The sequence below is a fragment of the Lethenteron reissneri genome, chromosome 25 (assembly GCF_015708825.2).
Source record: "Lethenteron reissneri isolate LAM-NWPU_2019-01 chromosome 25, ASM1570882v1, whole genome shotgun sequence".
NCBI classification, from domain to species: domain Eukaryota; kingdom Metazoa; phylum Chordata; class Hyperoartia; order Petromyzontiformes; family Petromyzontidae; genus Lethenteron; species Lethenteron reissneri.
The window spans coordinates 14977597-14999597 of record NC_083803.1 but is presented as its reverse complement, the minus strand read 5'-3'; the positions used below and the strand labels follow the sequence as shown (position 1 = coordinate 14999597).

The following is a 22001-nucleotide window of genomic DNA, read 5'->3' as shown; positions in this document are numbered from 1 at the left end:
GTTTTCAAAACATGTCTTGGACACATGATTTTACGTGCACACAACATATCCTTCTTTGACAATTTTAATGTTATGAATAAATGTGTGGCGATGCATCGATTAATATCCTTTAAGCTTATGTTACATGTGTAGTGACATAGAATTGGTCACTAAGTAGCATAGCGCTGGCTGCTGGCAGGGAAGGGGATCTGCAGCTTGTAGCAGCCCTGACAGCAGCAGGCCACGTGATAGACCCGAGAGGGATCTAGGGTAAAGGTTACGGAAGGGACACGTCGAGGGCCGCTAGTAGGTTCTAGAAAGGGGGTGTGGTCGGGGCGGAGCGAGGCCACGCTAACAGGATAAAAGGGGACCCTGAGCGGGAGCTCGGGGCTGTCATTTGGAGTGGGATCCCCATCGTCGTCGTTGCTGTTGAAGATCGTCACCATCGTCGCTGTCGTCTCGTGCCTTCGTTGCTGTCGTCTCATCTGATATATTACGCTACTCGACGTAGTTGGCTGTCTTAGTTCAGCGCCGTCAGTGTCAGACGGCTAGCGTTGTGTGTGTAGGCTAGCAACCAGTGTAGAGTTGCGTTTGAGCGAGAGGACAGAGCGTGTAACAGTGTAGGGTGTGTATTGTATAAAGTGTACAAAGTGTGCTCGGTGTTTATTAAAGAACTGCCTCCACGAGTTACGTCTCCAAGTCAGTCACTACACATGCACCGAATCGTGTGAAGAATCAATGTTTTTGGATGTCTACGGATTGCATGTAATGGCTTTATGTGACCCATGCAGCCACTAGAGGCGCTACCATTCAGTACAATAATAAACAAACAATAGATTCTGAACTGAATTGCAACTGGGGGCTGAATCTTTAAACGTTTAATGATGAAAATAGAATTTACATAAAATGCACCCTTATGCTACTGCGTATAGTTGCCTGACATAAACAAATAAAAACACATATGTACAGCAACAAATCGTTTAGGATCACAGGTCACGTGTTGGGGAAAAGTGTGGGTACTTCCCAAGTTGCCTGGGCATTGTGGAGAAGTAGGCCAAATACCTTCTAGAGCAGTTCTCCAGAGCTCTATCTAGTGGAGTCCCTTCAACCTGCAGTAGAAACTAAACTATGTTTATTATAGCAGGAAAGGCCCACTGAGCGATATGGCTCTTTTCCAGAAATGACCTGGCCACAAATGATAGCTCCACTAAGTGACTTATGATTGTGGAAATTTATAGCAGCCAAATACTCGAAACGCATGTTTATAAATGTGGAGGGAAAAAAACGGAGGGCCCAGAGAAAAATACATGCGACGGCAAGGAGAAAATGCAAACTCCAAATATGCAGGTATCAGGGTCAGTATTAAACCAACAACCTCCTCCTGTATACCAGGTGAGGTAGTTAACATCTCACCACCGCGGCACCCAACGGGAGCACGAGCTATCAATTGCAGGGCTGCACCTTTACCTTTTCTGGAGTTGGGATAAACAACATTTAGCAGTGTTGTTTTTGTGCTCATAGCGCTGGCCATGGTACGGCGAGCTATTTAGTCACACACACACAAGCAACTCTTGCCCACATTTACACCTTGAAGATCTCTGGACACTTTCCAGCCAAAACATGTTTTACCTTGGTCCCCGCGGGGCGGTAGTGCCAGTCGCTTCATTTGGTGGTGAGTGTTCCGCGTTGACCGCGAGAGGTTTGGGTGATGGAGTTTGGGATCGTCCGTCGTCGGATGATTTCACGGGGCTGCTCCTACTGCCTGAAGCTCCGGGTGAAAGCTGCACTGCCCCTTCCAGATCCCTGAGTACGTGTCAAATGGCAGAATAAATTTCAGTTGGATTATATATACCAAAAAAAACTTAAAACGTTTCGGGAGGAACAGTCGCCGTTGATTAAATTGGAAGTAGGTACATTCTAAAGCCAAACAGGTATGTTCTCAAGTCAAATTTCAGTGTGATCACTCTGTCATTACAATCAATGCTCACGTGAGATTGTACTCTGAGCCACAACAGCAGTGACGACAAACAACACGAATAAATGTGTTTACAGAATATGTAATAAAATAAAATATATATTTTTTGTGTACAATCACCTTGATTGGACACTTTTCTGTCGACCTGGAGATAACAAGGCTTCTATGTCATCATCATCATCGTCGTCTTCGTCAGATTCAGCTTGTGTGCCATCATTCCTCAACAATTTCTCTGCACCTTGATGGATACGTAAAAAATATATACGTGGATGGCAATCAAAAAAACAACGCTATTCTTAAAAACCATTACACTCTAGCAGAGCACAGTCTTCAAGTTTTGAAACCTTTTGGATAGGCGTTTGACATTTTACAATGTCATGCCATATATATAACAAAAAACAATATGATGACATTTACTCAATTACGGAAAATGTGAATGGCACTTTTTAAAACCTGGAAAAATGTTCGTAGACGTATCGTCATTACTGGTGTTTCATTATCGGAACGATTCCATTAAGTGAATGTGCCGACGTTCACGTGCAGAACTGGTACGAGGCAACAGAATGTGGCACCTTCTCACCGCAAACACTTCCCCCGACAGGTGCTGGATATCTCTAGATAGAAACTACTGAACTGGAACACCGAGTATCCACTGTCCATCAATAGCCCTTCATCTTCGTCTCCTATGAACCTTCTGCAAGGCTTTTTTTTCTGTCATCCCGCGATCGAAACAGTGTTATGGGAAGAGGGGGTGAGAAATCAAATAACTGGCTACGTATGTGTAAGCTTTAATCTGACACGGTAGTGACGGGGATTGCAAAGGCTTTCAGCCAGAGACTGAGTAACAGCAATGCAGCTTAACTCGGCAGTGATAAGTTGCAAGAGAAAAAATATCTATTCAGCAGCACTATGTTCCGAACATAGAAGCCGTGACCTCTAGATGTAACAGATTCTAAAGCAACAACCATCACGCTAATGCACTGTTACATTCGAGCATAAGAAATCAAATAAAAGTACTGCACGTCTTTAAATTATTCTCGTCGGTCACATTCAAACGCAAAAGAATACCGATACCATTTTCAAGCATTAACAGGCTTAACAATAACATTAATAAGTACTTGTGTTTCATCAACAACTGACCAGTCTTTCAGTCAAGATTACAATTCTGCTTACAGCACTAGCACCGTGTATTTTTTGGCGGAGCTGGGAAAGGATTGTGAATTGACCACCATGCATACCATGTAGGTGTGTGTGTATGAAAGCATTAATTCATTAACATCCATATAGTCCCACTCTCGTGATGCACGTATGACATTCTGCTTGGAAGAGACGATAATTTTGACTAGGGCAAAGAGGTGGTATTTCCTCGTTATTCGCGAGTGATAGTAATTTGCATGTTATTTGGTAATTTGACTGCAATTTGCGAGTGAGAACAACACAAATAGAACGGTAATTAGTGTTCCCTCGTTATTCACGAGGGATACGTTCTGGAGATGCTCGTGAACAGCAAATTTCGCGGATAATGATATTGGCCTACCAAAACCTATCTTTGTAATGAATTACCTTCAATAAATACATAAGCTATTAAATACATTAAAATTATCTCATCACTTTTTCTTATCACATTCTCTCTCATCGCTTAATCTCAGCACTTTCTTTCTCTTTCTCTCTCGATGTAGTCGAGTAGAGTTCCAGATGAGATGTATGTTGAACTTCTTTCGCACCATACATAGCCAACCGCAACGCACAGATAGCCAAAATCGAGGATATCAAGTGCGTGAATCACAAGGGAATATTTTTCCCCACTATGAATCCAGCGACCTGAGAACTATTCACGGCCACGCAAAGCATCAGTGGCTCGTATCATCTGAATTTCCTCTTCACCAATTCACATTGACCAGCATGGTGAAGTATGGTAAAAAATCACTCATGGCCAACAGTAGATGGGGGAGACCTTCATCCAGCGGAGGCTTGGCAATGAGAAATGTAAAATGACATCACCTTTAAGTGACCTCTGCTGCCACAATATATGACCCTGCCTATATGTCTACTTCCATTGACATTATTTAACGTCTTAATCTCGGTTCACAATTCAGCAATGTTAGCGACAACATTAAGTGATTACTTTTTTGGGTTGTGTATAGGTCCTGATGTCACGACTTAGAAGTGCCAGCTTCAGAATTGGGGATCGGCAAGAGTGGAGTAATGCAGATGATGATGATGATGTCACAGGTTATTGTGACATGCTGGGTCTCGACAGTCACCGACTCCAGTATGTAAAGTGTGTGATCAATCTGGACTGTCATTGTGAAGAGCGAAATGCACATCTATGCGAAGATGCAAAAGATAATGCATTTTCAATTAAGAAGTACAAAACATGACAGTAGTCATCTATATGACAGTGGTGGAAAACATCAGCTAATGTTATGAATAAGATCTTTTTTTTTTACTGTGCCATGCAGACAGTATTTTTACGAAGAGTGCTTTCTTTTGTTCATCATTACTTGATTCCTTTGGATCCAGTGAAGGGGCATTATCATCAAGGGTATCTTGCTTCAGTATACATTGTCGCATCTGCTGGTATGCTTGTGACTCTGCAATGAGAGAAATGCACAATTTGCGTGAAGACTGGAGAGAGACGGACATACACGACAATTTGGTAATTCCAAATGCCCTGCACTATGTATACCAAAGGCATATATACCTACAACGGCAGAGATGTATTTACGACACAATTTTACTGAATTTTACTCCAATCCTTTTGAGAGAAAAGGATTTTTCTACATCAAAAAAAACCTTTTTTAGCAAGGCGAGTTCCCGCTCGTTCGTCAGTTCGTTGCAACTTTTATTATTCTTAACATACCTCCAGAACAGACGAGCTCAAACAACAAACTTCCAAACCAAAAACGGGTGCACGCTACAACAGATTGCCGAATTATTTTTTCCCCACATCCAAACAGCAAGGAACAGCAATCGCAGAGCCGCAAATCAATCAGCCAATCAGTGAACAAAGTCCTTGTGGCTATTTCAGCACTGTCAAAGCTCTGCAGCTAGGTAACCTCAAAGTCCTTCACACAAGCACCCGGGCGCAGCCAATAAAAACACCGTTATAATCATCTCTTCAAAATTTCTGTCCCCTAAAAAAAAAAAACTTCAACCGAGGAACTCACTTGAACGCTGATGGCTACAAACAATAGCTGTGACAGGATGGTGGAAGCCACTTCAATATGGCCTTCTGAAAATTACAGGACTAGATGGAACGAAATCTCGAGGCTTTCCGTAGGATGCAAAGATAAACGACCCGTATTGATTACTGGCTTCTGCGCTAATAAGAAATTTGGGAAAGGATTTATGTTGTCTAATTGCATTCTACAGATTTTTGTTTTGTTTTGGCCAGTAAAAACCTCGTGCAATGTGAATTTAGCTTATACCCGAATGTTTTACTCTGTACGATGGTTTGTATTTATTTATGTTCATTTAGTCTCGTTCATTTTGCAATTTAAGAATACCTTGAGAACACTTTGCCGTGTTTTAGTTGTTAGACACATATAGAAAATCATGAAAATAGTGTATAGAATATATTAGAGCCAAGATATCAATTTCAAGAAAATCACTTCAAGAATTAAAGAAAAGCATCAGCAACCGAACGGCTTACGTGAAAAATATAAAATAGGTCTAAAGTACAATACTTTTATAAAATGTCACGATAAAATCTTTTTTTCCAGCCTGTGCTCATTCGCAAATGTCATTTTACAAAACTGTACAGCATTATTCACTAAAATCAAACCCAAGTTGTAATTTTGAAAGTGGAGTGGGTGAATTCGTAAATTAACCTTTGAATTCTAACACACGAATTCCTAGACATCTGCATTTCTATGAAGCGTTATAAAATGTGACCACATTGTTAAACAAACAATAATTACGAACGAGTGAAATGAATTGCAAAAACAGTAAAACAATACCGAGGGTTTTAACCAGCTGGGCTTGGCTCAGTCTGTCGCTCTTGGACAGAGATCCCGAGTCATCTGAGGCTGCCTGACTCAAAGACCTGTCAGGTGAAACTGCTTCTTCTCCTTCTAGAAGATTTTTCAGGAGTTCTACTGCCTGTGTGTGTTAGCAAAATGAGAAGAAAAAAAAAACCTCTTTCGTGTTAATTAGTAACAGCGTGTGTGTGTGTGCAACCACATTTGTTAAACTAACACACCCTATTTCACATTCTTCAAATGCCTCAATAATAATCATGCCGATTATTTACAAAATACGCAAAGCCTCACCGAGTCTCAAAAATACATGGCGAGTGAAACGCACAAGGGTGTCGAGTGGAGTATACCTTGGGGAGATGCTCACAAGTTTCAGAGACAAGCAGTGGCCCAAAGAGAGTGGCGATGTCACTGATGGACAGGGCCCCGTGGTGGATGAGATGAAGAGCGTGTTTGTACCAGCGCTCCCACAACAGCCCCGAATCCACTTGCAGGTGGGCTCTACAAAACATGTGTTTACACCATTGATTTTCTCTGCGTGGACAGTCTGTAAACATATCTGTCAATATGCTGAATGCCCTGTTTTTCGTTGACAAAGGCCCTGTATGTTGAACTCCTTTCGCATCGTATGTAGCCAACCGTGCTAATCGGCTATATCAACTGGGAATGTCTGCTCTGCAGTCGGCTAGCATCGTGACTTCTCTACAGTAAAAGTCGAACATGTTTCTGAGTCCCAATACCAACGGCAATTTAATGGAATTTAAAACAAATACAAATATATCACTTTGGGGAAAATCATATTTTATTTTTTTAAATGTGAACCGTTTCACAACTTTGGAATGACTCAATATCACCGGTACTGTGCCTACAACAATTGCACAAGCTGATTTAAATCGCCACAACTTGAAGAGCCTCTGTCCCTGAAGATGCTTACAAACGGCCATCATCAACGCGACCATACTTTGTCAGAAGCCAATTGTCTGGTGACGCGGAAAGCCTCACCGTAGTGTGTCCGCAGTGACTGGAGTCAGGTCTGCAGTGAGTAGTCCCTCTGGCAGCAGGCAACCATCAGGCGTCTCTTGGGACAACCTCTGCAGCTGCTGCAGAACCACAGCTCCCAGCATGCTCAGCTCTGGCCGCTCTTCTTGCAAAGAGCCACCGCCACTATTGGAAAACCTGGAAAAGGATGACAGCGTCAATTGAGCGGCAATGTTGATGAGTGTAGTTTACATATGCACAGTATTCATAATCAGGTCCCTGTTCAGTAGCTGAACTTGTCTACTCAAATAATTGCAAGTGTCATCACTCTAAACACTGTACAGCATTAATACACTGTAATATATACGGGAGTACCCACACTTTACCCCAAAACACGCGTCGATCGGCCGTGGTGTGCCCTGTTTAAACTCCTGGCTGGACAGCAACGAGGGAATTTAAGCATATTCGCCCATTTGTTTCAGCTGCCACGCTGTGAGATCAAACCGGTGACTCCTGTATTGAATGTCTAGTATGCTAGCCATTACACCATGGCGGCATAAGGAACTAAATATCACTATTCTTGGTTCTTTCGGTAAAGTCACGTAGAAGGGAAATAATACAATAATAAAAATAAAGCATAATGAAATAAATGGTGTCTTATTTTTATTTATTGTATTATTTCCCTTCTACGTGACTTTACCGAAAGAACCAAGAATATTAATCCCTGCAGTCACGAAAGCTTTAAATCGAAATTTAAATATCACTAATAAAGGGGTTTTTTTTTGGGTTAGATCGCGTAAACAAAACATACCATTTCGATACTCGTTCAGCACACCAGAATGTTGGAGAGTAAACCCACATTTACAATTAGAGTACGACATTTCGCTGGCGATTACAATCAGCTTCCTCAGGCGATAGCCAGAATTGCGGAGAATTCCACCAACACTGGTGTAGGGTTTAATGACACATTTATATTTACTCTGGAAATCTATTAACATTTTGGATGTTGGTCGCGAAAGCAGACTTGTTAAACCAAAAAAAAAAAAGTTATTTTTCAACGGCAAAACACAGATGCGCACACCTGATAACCTGTGCCATGTCAGCAGGGCGGACCGCGGTTGAGATATACAGCCGAGAGCTGCCTGCTTCCTCACAGTGTCCCAGCGTCTGCTCAATGGTTTGCAGGAGGTAGAAAAGCCCCGACACCGTCAACTCTGACCTGCGCACACAGATAGCCAAACACACTCGTGTATTCCATTGCACCATCACGTGCATATGCAACCGGCCGCAGACGCAATACGTAAAAGCTCTACAGAGTCTCAGGGCAATTGGTGTTATCGAGCACCTATTGAGGCCGGCACGACCCACAAGGGAATTGCGTGGCCAGTATCTTACGCGTACACCTTTGTTTCCCCAGTACGGTACTGCTGTTTGCACAACGCAGGAGGTACTCGTTCAAGACTGAGCTGACCTAGAGGAGGTCAAGGGGCAGTTAAGATAATCATCGCTGATGTTAGCCGTGCCTGGAAATAGAACGTGTTGCTGAATTTGTGCCGCGCTACCGCACACCAGTGTCATGGTTTGCAGTTCGATGCTATCGATCAGTGCCAGGAATATGTTCATCATCGACATCGGCATCACCATTGCCATTATTGTCAGTGCACAAATATAAATAACTATATTAATGTTGTAAAGTGCATACTGCACAGACACGCATTCATGTCTTCAAAAGCGTACACGAACTATGCACAGATGCAGCACACACACACACAAATGCACATATTGTGCACGTAATGCACTATACAGGGTACTTGTATTGAATAATTTGTGGCCGCCTCAATCAGGGTTTACTATGGATACATTTGCAATATGCACAAAAATCAATAACAACGAACCATATAATTACGTGAATTAAAGCGCACGCACACAAACAATCCATGTGGGTGAAGAATATTAATGTTTTAGATGTTTCAGGTTGCTGAGGAACACAAATGTACCTTACACATACACTTAAGCTTTCATCTTCTGTTCTGAGTGCAAGGCAGAGGGGCAATTTTTGATTCTCTAGGGTTAAGCATATGATCGAGGTTTCCATCAGAATACACAAACTCACCAGCATTTGTTAAGAGCACTTCCATAAATGCTCGCAAATTACACCAAAAAGATCTGCACACCTAAATTACTGACAATTACTGGAAGTGAACAGCAAAGGCAGCAAACTGCAGGCAGCATCTCCTTTTTTTTTCCCTCTCGAGCTCCAGAGTAATTTGGATGCGAGCACTGAAGCAGTGATCTGCGGCACCGTGAACTCCCGCGGACCCGGGGTTTGATCCCTAACCGCGGCTAACATCGTCGGTGATGAATGCTACCGAAACCGCTCCCGCATCACCAACTCGCCATGGGCCAGCGTGGTGAAACAGTTAAGCAATTTCGATTTAAAGCTTTCGTGACTGCAGGGATTCATCTTCTTGGTTCTTTCGGTAAAGTCACGTAGAAGGGAAATAATAAAAGAATAAAAATAAAACATTACAAAATAATTATCACGACGTTTCTCACGACGTTTCGGCCACAACACAAGCAGCCGTCCGGCTGCTTGCGTTGTGGCCGAAACGTCGTGAGAATTATTTTATTATGTTTTATTTTTATTATTTCCCTTCTACGTGACTTTACCGAAAGAACCAAGAAGAAGAGTTAAAACAACTTCCGTTATCAACACAAGGTGGGGGAGGGTCGTCATCCAGCAGCACTATTTTTTAAAAGAGTATTTCTTTAAATTGATACATACCTTTTTTTTTTATCATATATTACCATATCCAGATGTGGACAAATACAAGATTAACAATTATGTTCACACCATTAAGTTGCATGTACTTGTGGCAAGATTCACGTTCAAATAATGCAAAACATTGATTTAGTGCACGTTACGTTGTACCCTATAATTTTTGTTCATAGTCAAGCGGGTGATCAATCAGGCGGTGCTCTCTATCTCTTGAAAGCAGCCGATTTCAGTCCCTCTCACAGATAAAAAAAAAACATCAGGGTGTTAACACAATCAGGGGGGGAATGCAATAAAAGATCCATCATAATCTTCCCTGGTCCCAGGCTTTAATCTCTGCTCGTTGATTCCCTCAAGACGATAGCGGCAAGATAGACCTGTCAATGTTGTCAAAAGGAGGCAGCCGAGATTGCATTTATTGTAAACAATCACGGAATCTATCATGGGGGGACCACTAATGAAAATACGGGTAGGTGGTATGTGGCTGAAGAAATCTGCCACTCTGACCTCAAATCTGCCAACTTCTACACCACAAATCCAGCATCGAGTCAAAAGTGTGGGCCTAAACCCTCAGCAGGGAGCTATTTGTCCACGCAGTTGTACTGCGCTGCAGGAGAGAAAGTGCTGCGGCAGTTCTTCAGTTCAAGTCACAAAATGCAGAGGTCACACGGGGGGAGCCTAAAAATAACCCTCTCGGTGATGGGGAAAAGTGGCAAGTATGTTTTCAATGCCACAACATTTATGTTATTACGTACTTTTCGCTTGCAAACACATTTTCGTCTTGGTCGTTCCTCTCATCAGCGGTCTGTTTGTCTGCTGATAGTGGGTGGTCCGCACTTAGCATTTGAAGCACAGTGAGGACAATAGGCCGGATGTAGAGGTCAGAAAAAAAAGGGGAGGAAAATGAAAGGACGCACCCAGAGATTAATCTCAGCTTTGTAGTAAGTTACATTCAAATGATAACTTCTACTATGGAAGCGATCCTGACATATTAATGTCTATACAGTACTAGAGAATGGCATATGATAATAATCGGTGAATGTAAAGTTAAGTCTATAGACGGAGAAATATAAATACGAAAAAAAATTTGAACATTTACATTTATACATTATACATATACCAAGCATTCAATCAACTTTAAACCTTACGAATCAATAAGCCAATATTGTCAAGTGTATATTAAAGTAGTAAACAGCAATTTTATATTATTATCTTGAATCTATGCAGCTAGAATGAATGCCCAATTCGTTTGTAGCTTAAATGCGTATTAAAACATATTTAATAACAGACTTTGGGCCAAGAATCGCTTTTTGGCAATACAGTTGGCAGAACCGTGATAGGACGCAGCTGAGAAAGTGCTCTTTGAGTCATGCAGATAAAAAGTAACAGAAGAGCCGTTTCATAAATGTCATACGTGCTTTGAAAGAGATCAAACTAGATTGCTATAAATCTCTTCACTCTCTATCACATCCAATCCCTTAGGTACAATTTCACAAATTTTACAGTACTTCATTATGGATATTGTTTCAAACCACCACACGGGTATATATTGGATTGATTAGATAATGCCATAACAACGGAACATCTAATATTGTACGGTGGTATTTTCAGCGCACAATATAAAAAAAACCTTCTAGACGTTTAATTATTATCGACAACACAAAACCCTTCAGAAAATGTAACGAATTTTAATATTGAAAATAAAGCACCGTATAAAAATCCTACTTCACCCTAAAACATCAACCAAGATCCCCTCCAATCTGCAAAAAGTACGCTTTAAGTAATAACAAAAAACATCTCCGCATGCATCAGTGACCCCCGTGGCATTGTGGAAGCCTCAATAGGCCTCTGGGCCTCAGCGTATGCTTGCGACATAATTGTTCCGCCATTTTCCAGTAATTTCTAAGCCGAGGTCTCGACCTTCACCCCTTTCAGCACCAGGGTTCTCCACCAGTTGCCCAAGCAACAGAGAGAGAGAAAAAAATATATATTTAGACTCTTCCAAGATATTAATTGAGACACAGCATTACTGCAAGGCTATAACCCCTTTCACCGGTAATGTATAGAGCAAGCGTTCATACAACATTGACCGTTCCCAACAGATTATGAACACAATATTTTAAGCTATATATTATAAATATAGTTATATAAGGTGTAATGACATGCCCCTCATACATGCCACTGCCCTGGCTGACACATTAAAAGCATATGTATGTGTGTGCTCTACACTGGAAAGGGGTTAGGGGTTAAGGTTAGGGTTAGCAGTTACCCTTAAATGGAATCTTCAACAATACTACACGTGACCTTCCAAACAGCAGCAGCAGCATCCAACCTCTACAAAATTGACACGTTCACCTCAGCCATGCCTCACTCCATGAAACACCTCGGAATGTCAGCTTACCCACCGCACAACGTGTTACGAGGCTGTTCTCAGAAATAGACATGAGATTGAAAGATTTCCCCAAGGGGCGTCCCAGCAAGATGAACTCTGGGTGGTGTGTGCGGAGCGCGCTACAGACCTTATTAACACGGAGTAATAGGTTTCCTGCAACAAAATAACCTGCACGGCCAACTCTATTTTGCTGCCCATGCAACAGTTGCTCAGACTGATAGAAATGAGGGAATATGACTCGAGCGTGGCGCAAACTCTGTATGTACTTGCCGGAAAGTCTCTACGCAATCTCACACCTGGTTACCTAACACTCAGAACTACACGTGCTTTCGCTACTTGCTGTCAAGTCACATGTTGTGAATGTTAATGACGTTGGGAAATGTTTTCAAATGTGTAAATGTAAACATGCATTTCTCACCAGCTGTTGGAAAGTTTGTTTGTAAAAATATATTCATGCGATTATTTTAGGGGTTTCATCAAGAGGATCGCACGTGTTCAAATTTGTAACGGTAATTATGTAACTCACATGGTCAACTTCCTGCAAAATTTAGATACAGGGGATACGTCTCCGAGGCGTACCAACTCATTTGAAATACTACGTTGAATAAGTACATGATGACACTCTTTTCACTGTAGCTTAAAATTGTCCTGATTCAATGACAACTTCAAAAGAAAACCTTGCGGAAGATTTTTAGTCCTCTTATACGAAATGTTTTGGCTTTTATCATGTTGTTCGTGCAAATTGCATCTCACAATCGCCGAGCAACAACAGGCAAACTCATAAAGCTGCAAGGCAGTGAGCCAGCACCAATAAATGATCCAAGCTCTGCGGTCCTCTTACATATTAAGATGTTTTCAGCCAAGTAATTAAGTGTTCATCAAAAATGTTTAAAACCACTACACCATAAAATATATCCAGTTTTCTACTTTAAGTGTCACACGGCAATTCTATTTTTTATTCGTAATATTGTGCCCTAAAATGGGGAACGGTAGGGTAGTGGTTAGGATGCTGCGCTACGAACCCAGCGACCAGAGTTCGATACCCGCTCACGGCCAATACCAGTGATGATTATCTGAACCGGTCCTGGGCCTCTCCTAATTCGACTCAGCCTCAATAGAGTACCTCGTGCGGTGTGTAAACATCACTACTAGTGTGGTACTGGCCATCCACTCCCTTGTGTGCCGTGCCAGCCTTCATAGGCGCTCGCTAGTAGTACTTGCCCCAAAAGTATAAAAAGGCTATAAGGGTGATCTTTGTCTGGTGTCCTAAAGTTACCAGTACTGTGGTTAGGTAACATCCTTAAGAATGCCACAAATAAAAGGTTCGATTTACTTAAAACGTCTTGATATATAGCCTGAAACTATCCTATGACAAACTGACTGTCAAAAATGTTATTACAAATGTAAAGTGTACCGAGATGAGTGCATATATGCATTATGATAGTCTGAAAATGTATTGATGAAAATGATCCATCATTTGGAAGGAGACCGAACACATTCTTACTTGGACAAAAACATTGCTGGGGAAAGCAAGATGATCTGAAAATAATTTGCGCACAAGTCAACAGTGTCAAAAGTGAAGAGAGCTCAACATAAACGTGGCAAAAAAAAGGACACATTAGACTTGGATTTTTGCGTGTTTTAGCTTCTCCCTACTCCAGAAAACATTCTCCCCTTAGTGGAAAAATCACTATAATCACCCGAGGCAATAGAAGGGCATCAAATGCATTGATTATATGATATTGCTATGCCTTGCCATTAAATGACTTGACCAAGGCAATGACGATTTGTTACGACAGAAAAAGCACATTCCAAAACACTCCATTAGAATGTTACCCAAGGCTTTTTGGTGCTCTTTTTTGCACGGGTAATTGTGCGTCATGTTTATGGTTTTCCATTGTATAGGGCCAACCAATTATCTTTACGTGCATTTGTGGTTGGTTCAATACAGATTAAAAATGACCATTTTTACATTCCGTATCCCGATTTGGAGTGGATGTTGCATTTTTGAAATTATAAAAACAAGTGCTGCGTTACTAAAAGAAATGTGACAAGCAATGCGGTGTATTTAAATTTCATGCGCACGTAAATAATGTATAAACCACCATACGTAAAACAGCAGTCATTCTACTGTATAGCTTTTCACGATTGTGATGAGAACTGCACTCCGATACGTTTTTTTGGGTTGCGCATGGCATGATGTTCATCACCACGTGTGACATTTCAAATCCACTTGCTGGAATATTCTTTAAGAGCTAAGTATAGCAGTTCCAGAATAAACTGAAGAGTTCCCAAGGAAGCTCCCGGCATGTGTAACGAAAGGTCAGCCACCGTGCCGAGCGCGTGCCAAGCACGATGGCTCGCCAAGAAACACATCGAAGAATAGAGTAATTCAGTATTATCACAGTACTTCATACGGCATCACACCTGGTGATCAGTATATGCAGTACTTTCATAAAAGGAAACGCTAAAACAATCAAAGATGTCATCTACAATTACTGGAATTGTTTTATGCATTGTTATCAATGCATAAACACACCTGTCTGACCTATTTTCTCTCTCTTTGCCTTCAGCACTGCCCTCATGCTCTCTGCAATTTTTGTCCTTTTCAGAATTTCCCTCTTCTTCCCCCTCAGCCTTCGTCTCTTGTTTCTCTTCAACAACAACCTCCACGTTTTCATCGCAATTTCCCTCCACCTTTTCAAAGCTCAGTGGTGCATTATCTATTCCAATGTCATCCGTTTTTTGTGCGTTCTCCTCTGTGAGATCGTTTTCAATATCTCCACAGACAAGGGCCGTGTCAACAGTTAGTGGAAAAGCCGCATCTTCAGCTTGGTCGTATGTCCCATTATCAACGTAGCCATCTTCACATTTGCTGACTTTACAAATTGGAATGTTGAGTGGTTTTTTTCTACCTATTTTGTATCCCCTTGTCTGCTTTTTTGAGTTTTCTCGTATGCTTGCTTTTTTCAGTTTCCATTTGTGTCATCTGCTCTTTTGTGTAATTCATGTTGACCAAGACCATGCCTTCTTTGTGTTGCACAGAAAAGCCTTTTGCGTTTGGATTTTTTTTTCTCGAAATTCGAACTCAAGACTTAATCTACTCGAAAAAAAAAATCAAACAAATCAACCACTGCACAATAACAAAAAAAATATTCTCTACAATTTCTAAAGGAACAAATTAAACTAAAATATAGAGTGGTCACGTGAACAATTTACGAGAAATAATGTAAATGCTGACGCAATTTACAACACAATAACCTCTATTGTATACTAACATGGAGGACAATAACAGGATAAGAGATGCAATATTCTCATCAGGCAGAACATATATACATGAAAAGACTTTTGGCAGACTTACTTTAAATTTTCCACTGGAAACATATCAGAAGAGGAAAGGTCTCTGTGTTGTATTACTACCCCCCCTACTGGGAGCCGCAGAGTGAAAGCTCTTTGCCAATCGGCGATGAAGCAAAAGGGACATAAACGTAGCATTCACCTACATTTCACTCAGGATAATTTATACCTGTGCGATACACATTTTATCTCAATTTGCATCAAATTTTATAACAAAGTTAATGTTAAAGAGCCTGAAAACCAAGGTCATTTTACTATTCCCCATTTCCACATACAACCATCATCCACCCCGTTGCTAAGATTTTATTTTTGCCATCATGATTTCTACTTTGTAATTATATAAGTGTCATACTTTTTTGTTGTATTTATTTTCTTAGAATTTGGCAAAGAAAATTGACATAAAACCATTTAACTTGAGTTAGGAATATTGTTTTTTTGGCGCAACCCACATTTTCCACATTGAATAATATAATTAACCTTCAAGTCCTAAATTACTACTAACCTTTAGTATGCCTGTTCACTTGCCATGACAAAAATAAATCAATGTGCTCGTGAAGCCGCACCAAAGCCAAATCACCCCCAGAGAATTGGCATGCAGGCCAATGAGGAATTTTCTGCTGTAAAATTCAACTTACTGTGCCTCAAAGCTTGTGCTCCTGGCTGTATTTGGAGTTGATGTCTGGTCAGGCCTTGGGTCCAGCTGATAGGTCACGTGCCGCTGTGCCCCAGAGCTACTGCCCATCTCTGAAGGTTGCTTTAAATGTCCCTTTCTCAAAGCACTACTCTCTCTGACAGACGTCAAAAACTCCACCTGGGTAGACGGTTCTTTGCCAAACCGATCTTGTGAACCATTTTCCACTCTGGATGCACCTGTAAAGTTATCATAATGACAGAGCCATAATCTATTAATGCCATATCTAAGTTACTATTCTGCCAAGTTGTAATAAATATACATTAAGCCTCAACAGAAGTTGTCTCGCGGCTTTCAAACTTGAATACATATACCTTTAAGTTAATGTTCACTATTCCAGTTTAACACACAGGCTTTCGAGACCAATATCATCCATAATATTGGTTTTTTTGGGTTAGATCACGTAAATATAAATGTTTCGTTAAACCCGCCACCACCCGACACAGCCAATTAGTAAGGGTTGTCACGTAAACAAAACACATGTCGTGGATTTTCTCTCCAATACACCGGAGTGCTGTACTAGTAACGAATTGGCATGTTCTGTTTATGTAACAAACCTTACTGCCTGTGTCGGGTGGTGGTGGGTTTAACGACACATTGATATTTACACGCTCTAACCCAAAATCTGTATTATGGATTCACTATGCCATACGCAAGAAGGCAACAACTCTTTACCACAACTTACAATTTATATACACATCTAATTGTATTTATTTAGTGTTTTTTTATACAGTAAAATTATCGAACTGCTGCCAAGCAGTGCTATTTACAATAGACTACGGTAAAGTCAATGGCAGCAGTGTTAATAATTTTAAGAAAACACGATACATGTGGACAGATAATGTTTCATACCTTCTTCAGAAGATTCACCGTCTGTCTCCGATGAACGAGAATCCACATTCTCCAGTGCTGGGTCTACAGCTGCCTTTTTGTCAGTCTGCATGGCGTGGCCACTATTTCCCTGCGACCTTTCCAACGATTTACTGCCATTCACATCGGACAGTTGACTCGACGAGCTTTCTTGCGATTCCGGACGCATTGTATACCTCCTTTGGTAGTTTGGGCCAAAACTGGCTTCATCGTGTACAATCCCGCCATCAAGAAAGGGGCCATCATCTTGGAAATGGAGCTGCCCACCAATATTTGGGGTTGAGGCAGCAGCTGATAAATGATGACCAAGGCCCAGAGACACCCCAGGCAGTGTGTGTCTTTGATATGTGGGCACACCGAGCCCAATAATATCTGCTCTTTTGCCTAATCCATAATGATCCATGAACCCTTCAACTGGATGGCGCAGTCGGGAAAACGACGGAGTGGAATCATTGTCATTGTCTTGTTTTGCTCCTGCACACTTCAGAAAAGGTAACAAGACAAGCACGGATTGCCATTAACACCAACCAAAAGACTTGTTATAATTCTGCACGCGAATACCATACTTCAAAAGATTCCTGACAGCACTTTAATTTCAAAGATGCAATAGTGCTAAAGCACATGTTAAGCATTTGCAAGCGAGAGAGAGAGAAAAAAAAACAATTGAACAAGGCCTACTCCCTAATCTGTTATAATACGAACATTAAACCCAATTAATGCATAAGTGGGTACTTGCAACTTGTAAAGAACCCCTCACACTGCAACAACACAAATTCTGTACAGCCAGCCCTGCAGTGTCCGCTTCTTGACATATAAAGCTTTAAAGCACTCCTCTATCTGCTGTTGAGAGGCTTCTATTTCTCCAGTTGCTTTAATAATCCATGTTTAACTGTATTCATAATGCAAGTGCTCGATTGAATTCAAAAGGCACGCAGTAAGGTGCATATTAGTGTTTAGATGTAGAGCTAAGCAATGGTCAAAATGCATTTTAAACAATCTCTTTTGCCTCTCTGTAAAAAAATGAGCGTGCATAGCAAATAACACGAAGGCAATGTTGATCGCATGGAATTTATAGGCGTGCAAAACAATGATATGAAAGATATATGCATTTTATATCGACATGTGTTTGGAAACCTCGAGTTAGCTTGAAAAGATCTCGCCAGATCCAAGCAAAATTCCAGATATTCCTAAAACCTATAAACCATCGCCCACCCAATCAGACCATAATCACGCATGCTAATAGGGCTTCAGCCTTTAAGATAGGCCCCCATCAAGGGGAATATTTACGAACAAACCACATGATGAAAGCCTATGTGTTAACCCACACAATGAAAGATCCAAACTGTTACTTTGCTTTTGCAAATGCTTCATACTAAAAAACTGAACTGTTATTTAGCAAATATTAGCCGTGTATAATCTGTAGTTGCCCACATACCTGGAGGACTTCTTGTCTTTTTTTCCCCAGCTGCTCTTTCCAAGATGGATAGAGCTGTTCGACCTGCTTGTCATACTCCAGCTAAAGTCACATCCATGTCAGTACTGTGTCATTACAAATCTATATAATGTAATACATGTCCCTTCTTTTACTAAGAAGATGAGTTGCTTACTATATTTGACAATTTTGTTACGTTTCATTTTATAAAAATGTTAATGATGAAAGCTGTTTCAGGAGCTACAGTTAATAGCGTTAATGCCGAATAACCTTTATACACTGGCACATTTCAACCAGGCTAGCACAAGGCCCACAACGATATCAACACTTTACCACTGACTCTTTGACAAGCTGAGCCAAAACCAAACTGTGATCCGGTGACCCCAACAAGACATCCGATTCTGCATTGAGGCCAATCAGGGCCAGAGACGGGGCTAGTGACGCAACAATTACTGGATACGTCATCATCACGATCCATGGATACAGTATTTGCAAAAATGTTACTTTTTCTCCCATCTATTACATGTTAAACTTCTTAACATTCACGAGGAAAATAAAAAGATACTCCACTTTTGTTTGACAATGTGTTTTAACCCAGACAATGTGAATGCCGTCACATGTAACACAGCCATCTTTGTATGTAAGTATGTTGAACTTCTTTCACACCGTATGTAGCCAACCACGCTAATCGGAGGTGCGAGGAAGGACAACACACGAAACACAAAAAGCAGTTAACTGAACGCGCGGGGTTTTTTGCAGCAAATATCACGGTTTGCAATTGATTTTTAAGTTCGGTCACGTAATCAACTTTCGGTGGCCTTGTCCAAAAACCCTACATGAAGAATCTCAGCCACCTTCATACGGCGTAGTGTGTCCGTGCGGGCTGCGAGCGCGGTCGCGTGTGCGTCGATTCGCTCGCAATCCTGTAGCAGCTTCTGGTTGCGATGACGAGCTGTCTGCTCGCGTCCGCACACCTCCCGCAGGTAGTCCTGGAGCTTGGTCACCTTCAGCCTGGAACTGACCAGCGGTTGTGGCCACAAATACACCTCACATTTGCCATAGTCAACGCAGACTTTTTGTTGTTGGAGTAAAATTTTTTTTAAATTCCACTCCTTACAAAGCACTATGGCCCCCATATGCCCATGTTTGCCAACAAGGTACGATGCGAGATAAATAGCCGTTATACATTTTAATTATCACATCTTTACAATGCTGTAAATTTGATGCGTAGTCAATATTAATTAATAACTTACATTCTATGGTCTGATTTGCTGTATGCAAATAACTTTCTTTCCAGCTCCAATCTTTTTTTCTCACTGAAAAAAAAAACACAAATTCATCCGAAATGTTTACAGCGGTACAAGGACTCTATATAAACTCGAAACGTGTAATTGCCATGCTATTTAAACAGCACGCTCCTATGATGTATGTAATGTGTTCAGTTTCAATACACTGTCATGTCCCAAACGCAATTGTTCGGAATTCAAAATCCTTTAACGCAAGAAGATGCATGTGCCAATAAAACCAATACTGCTGTAAAAGTGTCATGTGTCCTGAATCTATAATACATTGTTTGATGCAATGTGTTGCTTTATTTACTATTCCGAATAGATAACACATCAGGATGTGTATGCTGTGTGTACCCTATCTGTCCTAGCATCTGACCTTATTCTATCAGCACTATACTACAAGAAATAGGTGTTGTATCTCAATTAGGTAAATGTTTTATTTAAAAAATATCGCATCTTGTTTTGCTTACAGCTGTTTGGCAGGAAGATATCGGCATGAATAGCGTTAAGGTTCCCACACGATGCAGGCCTGCAGCACTGCGTGGTTTAGTGCACACGTTACAGCCGATCTACTGCTGGATGAGCACGTGGTTGGTTTTTGACCATACTTCACCACGCTGGTCAGTACTGGTGAGTGAACGTGGGGGGCGGAGATAGAATCACAGTGCAGCGGTGGATTTAGTTCAGCTGCCCCTACGATCCGAGCATTCTCCAGGCACGAAACTGCAGATCTTCACAGTTCAAAATCAGAATCTTTATTTAGACTGCGTGAGGAATCCGATTAGCTATAAAGCACTTTTTTCACAGATGTACGGGCGGCTCAGAACGTTACAATACTAAAACACGACAGAAGTGCAAAGTATGGAAAATGTAAACAATCAATAAAAAAATATATATTTATACAATGAAAACTATTTTATCTTATCGAGTAAATCCCACTGAGCTATTCACTTATTTGTGATCGGCGATTTGACCAAAGGCAGTGTGCAGGATGTTCCAGATGTCTTGCGACCCCCTATTTAATTCTCTAAAACTTAAAAACAATGTTTAAGGTTTATTGAAAACAGAAATTAATATGTAGAGAGAAGCATTTTAAGGGTTAATTCATTTGGGTGGGGGGGGTCACAAGACATCTGGGCCACCATGTACAGCACCGTGTGTGGGTATAAATGTTCTGTATATCAGCATGCTTATTCGACAGTAGAGTATTAAGAACGTTATCCCGAGCTGTTAGTAGAAAATTAGTGATAAACAAACGTTACATTGTCATCCTTTGCACTGAGAGAGCGCATTTGTGTTTAAGGCCTGTACCTGCTGTGCAGCCTTTGTTGCATCTCCGACACATTCGCATAATACCCAACGGGGTTATACGACATATCTGATAAATAGCGACCAAACCTGCACAAATATCGTCGATTACAACGACGAATTAATGTATAATTAAGCAACGCAAAGAACAATGATGCGGCCGATGCGGCGAACGGCGAAGGGAGGGCGGAACTTTTTTTCCGTACGCAGCGGCGAATTGTTTCCCTCGGTGCGGGGGGGGGAGAAAAAATTAACACTCGCGCGGCTCATTGGCGTGATTCCTTCGCTAAAATGTTTCTCTTAAAGCACAAATCTCGTGCTCGTCGTCATTACACACGCGCACAATAGCCGCGCACTAACATCTAATTGGAGTTTTTTTGTTTTCCCAGCATGAGTAGCGCGCGTGTTTGTGTCCAAAGGCTTTTGAAGCGCTGCGTGAAATAGTTCCGTTTCGCACGCCGGGCGGGCGTCGTCACGGCAACGCGGCCGTTAATCGGCGTGCTCAGTGAGAGAAGAATTATCAACAACAACAACAACAGCAGCAACAACAATATCAACAACAACAACAGCAATATCAACAATAATAATGATATCAACAACAACAATATCAACAACAATAATGATATCAACAACAACAATATCAACAACAATATCAACAATAATAATGATATCAACAACAGCAATATCAACAACAATAATAATATCAACAACAACAATATCAACAACAATATCAACAATAATATCAACAACAATAATTATATCAACAACAACAACAGCAATATCAACAACAATAATTATATCAACAACAACAATATCAACAACAATATCAACAATAATATCAACAACAATAATTATATCAACAACAACAATATCAACAACAATATCATCAACAATAATTATATCAACAACAACAATATCAACAACAATATCAACAATAATATCAACAATAATAATTATATCAACAACAACAATAT

General features: G+C 41.0%; 1 protein-coding gene across 3 annotated transcripts in view; it reads right to left on the bottom strand.

Annotated features, from left to right (window-relative positions):
- The window catches only part of KIZ (kizuna centrosomal protein), a 31838-nt gene extending 10392 nt beyond the window's left edge, over window positions 1-21446 (bottom strand). Inside the window, exons 1-14 of one of the 3 annotated variants that reach the window (XM_061559469.1) lie at window positions 21031-21446; window positions 19684-19746; window positions 19285-19447; window positions 18434-18514; window positions 16981-17479; window positions 16073-16307; window positions 10444-10524; window positions 7994-8131; window positions 6937-7110; window positions 6285-6435; window positions 5917-6058; window positions 4459-4548; window positions 2075-2192; window positions 1609-1782 (exon numbers count right to left, since the gene is read on the bottom strand). In XM_061559469.1, the coding sequence (XP_061415453.1) occupies window positions 1609-1782; window positions 2075-2192; window positions 4459-4548; window positions 5917-6058; window positions 6285-6435; window positions 6937-7110; window positions 7994-8131; window positions 10444-10524; window positions 16073-16307; window positions 16981-17479; window positions 18434-18514; window positions 19285-19447; window positions 19684-19746; window positions 21031-21095 (2174 nt within the window). In that variant the 5' untranslated portion in view covers window positions 21096-21446. The remainder of the gene's footprint in view (window positions 1-1608; window positions 1783-2074; window positions 2193-4458; window positions 4549-5916; window positions 6059-6284; window positions 6436-6936; window positions 7111-7993; window positions 8132-10443; window positions 10525-16072; window positions 16308-16980; window positions 17480-18433; window positions 18515-19284; window positions 19448-19683; window positions 19747-21030) is intronic. The other 2 variants (XM_061559468.1, XM_061559470.1) reach the window with 2 other exon arrangements.
- Window positions 21447-22001: the final 555 nt, after the last annotated feature.